This window comes from Loa loa, assembly GCF_000183805.2.
Source record: "Loa loa unplaced genomic scaffold supercont3.19, whole genome shotgun sequence".
Taxonomy (NCBI): Eukaryota; Metazoa; Nematoda; class Chromadorea; order Rhabditida; family Onchocercidae; genus Loa; species Loa loa.
Window position 1 is genome coordinate 131,978 of NW_018108199.1, and position 7,695 is coordinate 139,672.

A 7,695-nucleotide genomic window follows, 5' to 3' on the forward strand; every position below is an offset into this window, starting at 1 on the left:
CTACTATTACTACTATTAACTAATCATTTAAATGTATCGGAATTTCTTCGTAATTTTCAAAATGTGTGCTTATTTATTTACATATTTTAGCAATAAATTTGTAAATAAATAAAAAACTTTTCTTTCCTTACATTAAAACGGGAATGTAAAATAAGAAAACTTCCCTTCAATAACGATAAAAGATATGAGTAATAATCTTTCCCTAATTAGACTAATTACAACTGAGTTGTAAATACGGATGAATGATGGTAGTGATAATTAGAACTACCGCAGTTATAATTTAGATTACAATTTGATTCAAGCCTTTACCATCATAGTGATAAGCAACAAGTACCGTGATAGAGTGAATTGAATGCAGGAATAGTTATCATTGTAATTTTACAAAAATTTGATTATATTTCAGGACAGCTTTACCACTATAGAAAATCAATAAAAATATCTGACTAATTTGTTACCAATTTGGTTAACAGTAATAACAATAGCATAATAATATCATTAATAACCCTAATTAATTTAGTAGTGATAGTTTAAAACACGAAAAAGCCCGTCTATGAGAGTCAGACTAAGACATTTTCAAAAATTCGATTTTTCATTTCAATGGTCATTTGAATCTCATCCTTTTGTAACTTTACAAACTTTTGCAATTGGTTAGTGAGTTGAAATTTTTTTCTTTTTTTAAAATTATTTTCCAAAAAAGGATCGATGTTGTTATCTACTAAATAACTATGCTGATTGATCTCTAGATATATTTGACAGTTATCACTTAAGACTCTTTGATAATTTATTATAATAATAATTCCGTTTTGTTTTAATATTAAATAAACGTTGTCATTTTCGCATTAAATCAGTTTTAGGTGAAAAAAAAAAGTATTTCGAGGTTGAATGCAATTCATTTCATGAAAAAAGAAAAGAAGATTCACTTCAAAAGATGAGGTCATTTGCTGGCGACCATCATTTGATGTACTTTTGTAAATTTTAATTTTATTATTTCTGTCACTTTTGCCAAAATTTGTTTTAAGAAATTCGCTCGCAATTTTGGGCAAACAAAGACGAATGACATTTGATAGCTTAATTGCTTTTAATTTTGAACCAATCAAATTGTAATGCATCACTGTGACAATATGGGTACATTTCTTATTGTCCATTCACTCATTCATCCAATTTTCGGAGGAAAAAACCTGTTATTCTATCCGGAACAACGGTTAATTCACCAAAAAGAATAGAAATATAGCAGCAGTGATAGCAGTGATTATAATAGCATCAGCAAAAGTGTTGGTTATGGTAGTGATGGTACCAACAAGAGCATTAGTAACAATATAATGACTCCTCCTAGTATTAAGGCTGATAAAGGTATCAAAGTGAGCAACAGTAGCAAAAGATAGAGAATGGTATCAATCTAGTAACAGTAGTAAAGTCAAATGGCGGTAGCAAGAGACGAAGAATGGCACCATTGACGGTATCAAAACTCCTCATGATAGCCGCGGTATCGATGACACCGGGAAAACTGCTAGTTAGTAATAAGTTGATGGGATTACAACGCATCTTACCAGGGCGGAGTCACGTGCGGTAGCGGAAGGGAGGTGAAGTAGAAGAGGAACTCCGCCTTCCGTTCCTCACCGTTGCCATTTCCTTCCGAGCATCATCACGACGATCGCATCATTGCTAGTAATAAATGGTCGAGGACTTTGCATCTGGTGGGCATTTCAGTTATGAAAAATACTTGTATGAACGGGAATGAGAGAGGGCGAAAAAATAACGTGGGAATTAGTTGACCTCTCAGATAAAAGGGAATGAGAAGGGCCGAGAAAACGATCTAAGAATTAGTTGATTCCCATTACTTCATTATGAATTTTATAGTTTAGAATTTTACATTCTACCAATATCAAAAATGCAAAAGTTATTAAAAATAATTAATTTGTTAGGTAAAGGTTATTATCGTTCAATCATCTCTTGTACTAATATATACTATTCATTACTGATATTAAATTTAAATCGAAAGTTATTCAAAAGGTTATATCCGCGTGAGGATTAATTTTGATAAATTTCACGACAAATTTTACTTAGATAAACTGATGTGATATAGGTAAAAGTAAATTTTTGGAGTCATTAAATATGTTTTAATACATTTTGTAATAAATATACAACATTAATTGAGTTATGAATTTGTAAATTTTGATGGAAAATACATTTTATATTTGTTGATATTTATCAAATAAAATATTCGAATTCTTTGTTTACCAATTATAAACCTTTTTGATGACATTTTTATAAGTTGCATGTTTCCAATTACATTCTGAATTGTTTTCAGACCAAAAATTAGCTCTTAGTTTCTGTTTTCTTATTATGTATTTATAATCTTAGCTGAATATTCATCTATTCAGATTAAATTTTTGTACGTATTCATTAACATATACCTATAGCTTAGGTAAATCTTCTTGATGATTTGTCGTAATTCATAAGTGAATATTTCCCAAATTGTTTTCAATTCAAAAATTAAGTTCTCATTTCAGATGGAAATCTCAATAATTACAATCAAGCAACTTGCGAGATTAATCGCACTTCTATTACTTCTTCTATCATTACTACCTGTAACAGTTGTCACCGACGAACTACTCAATGCACGATGCCAAACAATGTGCCTTCATCAATTAGAAATAGTCAGTGGTGTAAGTTAATTACACTATTAAATAAATTAAGTGCTTATTATTCATTCCTCCAAAAATTTATCAACAAATTAAAATTTTTTTCGTTTTTTTTTCATTTTTTCCTTTTTTTTTTCCTGGAAACCTTTCACACTTTTTAGTAATCCATTAAAAACGAATAATGCATTTCCACATTTCCATTTTATAGATATTGATTTCCATTACACTTTTTTCCATTTTAAACTATTTCATTTTATTTCATTTTTATTAATTAATCGTATTCTGTAGTGACAGTCACTTTAATAATCACCTGACAAGTGTCTTTTTTTTTTTATCCTGCTAATTTAGTAGATAAAAGTATATGCCATAATATCAATTGAACAATTTCCATTTCATATAACTGATCATGTGAATAACTGAATTTTTTAACTATTCCCTTAACTTTTAAAAGTTTTAATAAAAAATTTAATTTAACTTCAGAAAAATCACTTAATTCTATCCATTCATTAACTATGAAATTTGGCAAATGTGATCAGTCTCTTGAAAGCAAAAATGTGCAAACGATAGATTGGAACAGACTGAGATATTGGACAAGTATGATAGCTGTCTAACCACTTAACCAGATCAGATCAGACCAATGGTACTGTTAATGGTACCAGCGGTATCCTTTGTACATTTTAGCAGGGTGTATTTGTGTCATAATTCCAGGACACTTTGTCCATCAAATTAAACTTCCATTCGGCTATTTCATATGCCTGTCTCTTTGCATTGTCTACTTTGTGGAAAATGGTTTCATTCTATCACTAAAACTTTTGTTATTCACAAATAATTACACAGCACTAAATTAATGAAGTGGTACAGTTGGTAATTTCGCTGTCAGCTGCTCTAATCTTAAATAAACTTTGAATTAATCTTATTGGCGCTATTGTTGCACTATGAAGTGTTCTTCTCTTTCTAATATTAAATGATAGTGTAATAAGGTTATTAATGTTTTAATAATAGTACGAATAATTTTATTGACAATATGAATAATCAAAAAATATTATTGAGAAGGAAGTAATTAAGCCAACTGATAAGATCAATACAAAGGAAATGTTTAAATTGAAGAAAGGATACGAGAAAATGATAATTTTTTAAAGTAATTACTCAAGATAAGTGCAATGATAAAGAGACAGTGATAAAAGAAATATTTGGATGTTACTTAAAAATTATAAAGAGAAGGTAGTCTAAAAATGATAGTCCAACTGATACTGATGATAATGTTAATGATAATGATGACGATGATGATGATGATGATGATCAACGTTGCTAATGTTGTTGATAACAAGTCATATTTATAACCCTGATTAGAATGCTATCAATTCTACGGTACTTCACATTACTAAACCTTGCAATGATGTCGAGATTACGGTAGCGACAGTTGGGTATTATTGGAAGAAATTAAGTTGAGATTACGAAATGAAATTTCATTTTTGTTGAAATCACAAAATAAAATTATGATTATTTAAAATAAATCAAAATGTTTTTACGGCTTTTTTCTTTTTCTGAAATGGAAAGTAAGGAATGAAGATAAAATGAGGAAAATGAATGATTGGATGTTTGTTTGATGCTTCATTTCCGTGAATTTTTAAATAAAAAAAAAGCGAAGGGCGCTTAAATTGTTCATCATTTCAGAGCCATAGGCCTAGGCTCTCTTTTTTTTCATCTGCTGGCCCAATATTGCAGTGCATTTTAACCCAGTCCTTCTTTTTTCCTACTTCTTTGCTCCATCCAAATCATGGACACAATGATTCGAATCAAATAAAACAACAATTATTCAGCATTCCCAAACGTCAAATTACAAATGAGGTATATAGGAGGAAGACTGAGGGAGACAGGGGGACAAAGGAGGAATATAAAGTTTGAATGTCAATGAATATGTTGTATTTTGTGTGAGCTCTGTTGAAATTGAACATAATGCACAAAAAATCAAAACTACAGGAAATGCATTTTTATTCAAATTATTACCTATGATTCCATCATTCTACTATATATTTATTCATGAATAATGGGATTTTTTTGTTGGATTGATATAAGAAATGAAATGGAATTAAAAATTTCAATCCAAATAATATATTTCAATTATTTTAAGTTTTCATACATTAATTATAATTGAAGCTTTTAGGAATTATTTGGAAGATGATATAATTTGACGGAATTTGAAGAGAGTTAATTTTGGACTATTTTTGAATATGACTTGATACTTCATGGATTTCAACTAATACCAATTCATTGGTAATCTATTTTGCATAGAAAAAAAAACCCCATCTTGTAATAGTCTGACTACTATCATTAATTAAAATGCAAGTCTTTTTTTTTCCTTTTATCTGAAAAAAACAAAGAGAGAAAAAAGAGAAGAAGGTGGAAGAATGAATTGCTCTGAATGATAATTAGTATGAGAAAGGAATGATTGAAAAAAGGGGAAATATATGAATTTATAATACGTGTAAAATGTGTGAAATAAAATTGAATGCTTGAATTAAATTTTATTTTCTTCATTTTTCTTAAAAAAAGAAACAAAATTTCCATAATGTTTGCATTTTTTTTCTTTTTTCTTTGTTTCTGAAAATTTATACTTTAAATAATTGGGAAAAATTAAAAAGTTTGGATGGATAATATTTTAAATTTTAATCTTTTTTTTTATTTGGATTTTTTATATTTTCTCCTTCTTCCTCCTTCTCAAATCTAATCGTTGCAATTCATTCCAGGATTAGTAATAACTACTTTTGATCATTCCATCAATACGATTCATATGTTAAACTAAACCGGATTATAGTTAACTTTGAATTTTCACATTTCATAGTATTTAAGTATTTCATAATGAAAATTTTGTGTAATTGGCTTTTTTAATTATATTTTTATTTCAAAACAATAACACTGTAAAAATTGTTCATAGAATTTTTTTTTCTGTGATTGTTGCGTAAATTTCAAATCTTTGAATTTCGAATCTTTTCCCTTTTTAATGTTTGCTAATTGAATTGACGAAAAGATCGCAAAATTCTTATTTTTCATCTTGATAAGGCTCCAATCATAAGCCTTCTTTCCTTAGGTGTCGAACAATACATTTCATAAAGTTACTTTCACATACTATTTGTCCATAAATGGAATCCATTTCGTCTTACGAAAATTGACAATACGTTTTCTTTACCGTTTTATTTACCTTCTTTCATGATCGACCATTACTAATAATGCTGATGGAATATTTTATTTCCTAGACGAGGAATTAGACAGTTAACACTTCTGAATTCCGGATCAGATCATCCTGTTGACAATAGGAGACGGAAATTTACAGTAAATATCAATGAGTAATTCTAATAATGACAAAAATTGAAAACCGCAATCGTTTATTTCTTGACCTCAAAAGCTGCGAGCTTAATAAATGATAATGCAAAGCGATAAAGCGACATCTTGTCAACAAATATTAATCTATTTCTTAAATGCAATGTAAACATATAAGCAGGACGACAATTGGAACTAGAGCAACAGGCGCCCTCCCTAAATTATCCAATATTGGGATGGTTAATCGTTTTGCTAAGGTGGAATTTAATTGAAGAAAGTTTTATTGTAAATATCTCAGAGAATAATTTCACATCAATCTATATTGTCATGTTAGTAAATGTCGCATAGATTTTTTTTTTTGATGTTTTCTGTTAATATCTTAATTGAGATAATAAATTAACCTAAGTTTATCTCAGTTTTTCTCCCGGAATATCCAAGAATTAAAATTATTTTTGGATGATGAAGGATTCCGGTAACGTAAGAATTTTCTGGATGATGCAATCTCTCTAAAATACCAATAAAACGGAAGATAAAAGAAAAAAAAAGAACGAAAGTGGAGAGCCGAAAGTGAACTTATTGAGCTGAAGACATATGTAAAACAGCTGCAGGAGAAAATTACTACAAAGGATGGTTAATGGTTCAATAAAATGATCATTTAATGATTTGTATTAGAATGGATGGAAAGAATAACATTTGTTTAGATCAGTTGCCTTTACCACTCCGGAAATCCTGATTTATTACCCTTAGTTTGACTGAAAGTTTTGATATCATACAAATAAAAGATAACATTACAATGTGCTATATGTACTTCCTATCATTTCAAATATCCTAAAAAGAATTCCGGGATGGCTTTATTGAATATGCATATATTAAAATGTAAGGATTAAATATAAAAAGAAATTTAAAAAAGAATTCCGGATTATTGTAATGTAGAGATTAAATATTAAAATATGGAAATTCACATCTTAATTGAAAAAGATGCAAAAATCTAAATGGAAAAGAAAAAAGAAAAGGACCTCAACCCATCGTCATCATTTGGCTAAGGAAACATTAATTTACTCGTGGCATATGATTTGAGAAGGATTTAAAGATTGCATTCAAAGATGATACAACTTACTTATGATAGATGACATGGACTGATATCAATTTGAACTGAGTGAAGAAATGAGATGATATGCGAGAAAGAAAAGGTAAAACACTTTTTTTTCCCCTCTCTGTTATTATTTACAACATGTCGTGGAAATAATTAGTCTAAGCTTTGGCTCTCATTCTATTATTTCAAGCCTACAGTCTCCTTAATTGTATTTTGTTCCCTAGATCTTTAATCTATTTTGATATTTGTTGAGTTGAATTTCAAGCTAAGAATAAAGTATTGTATTTTTTTTTCTAAATTCAGTTTTTATGAGTTAGTTTTACATTTGATGATGATGAAAAGTATCTTGAAATGTGTTATAAATAAAAAACAAACCCTTTAATCACATCGTTTTTCCTCTTTTTTATTTTCGAATGTTTGTTCCTCATCAAACATTGGGAAAAATGACAGCATTTTTTCATCAATTTTCCTTAAATCTGTCAAAACAATAACTGATTTCGTACTAATAAATAATTAAAGTAAAATTTAAAAAAAAATCTTACAGTATGTCAATCAATTATTTCAAAGATAAAAGCAATTGCTCAAAATTTTTTCTTTTTTATTAAAATTAGTTGTTTGCTAATCAATTTTTTGACATTTTTC

At 28.6% G+C, this 7,695-nt stretch overlaps 1 protein-coding gene across 1 annotated transcript; it reads left to right on the forward strand.

Annotated features, from left to right (window-relative positions):
• Window positions 1-1,103: 1,103 nt before the first annotated feature.
• LOAG_10894 (hypothetical protein) lies at window positions 1,104-3,253 on the forward strand (the record flags this gene model as incomplete). Its single annotated transcript, XM_003146417.1, has 5 exons — window positions 1,104-1,201; window positions 1,232-1,350; window positions 1,401-1,510; window positions 2,511-2,670; window positions 3,123-3,253. The coding sequence occupies 5 exons, from the start codon at window positions 1,104-1,106 to the stop codon at window positions 3,251-3,253; spliced, it is 618 nt and encodes a 205-aa protein (XP_003146465.1).
• Between the last annotated feature and the right edge of the window lie 4,442 nt (window positions 3,254-7,695).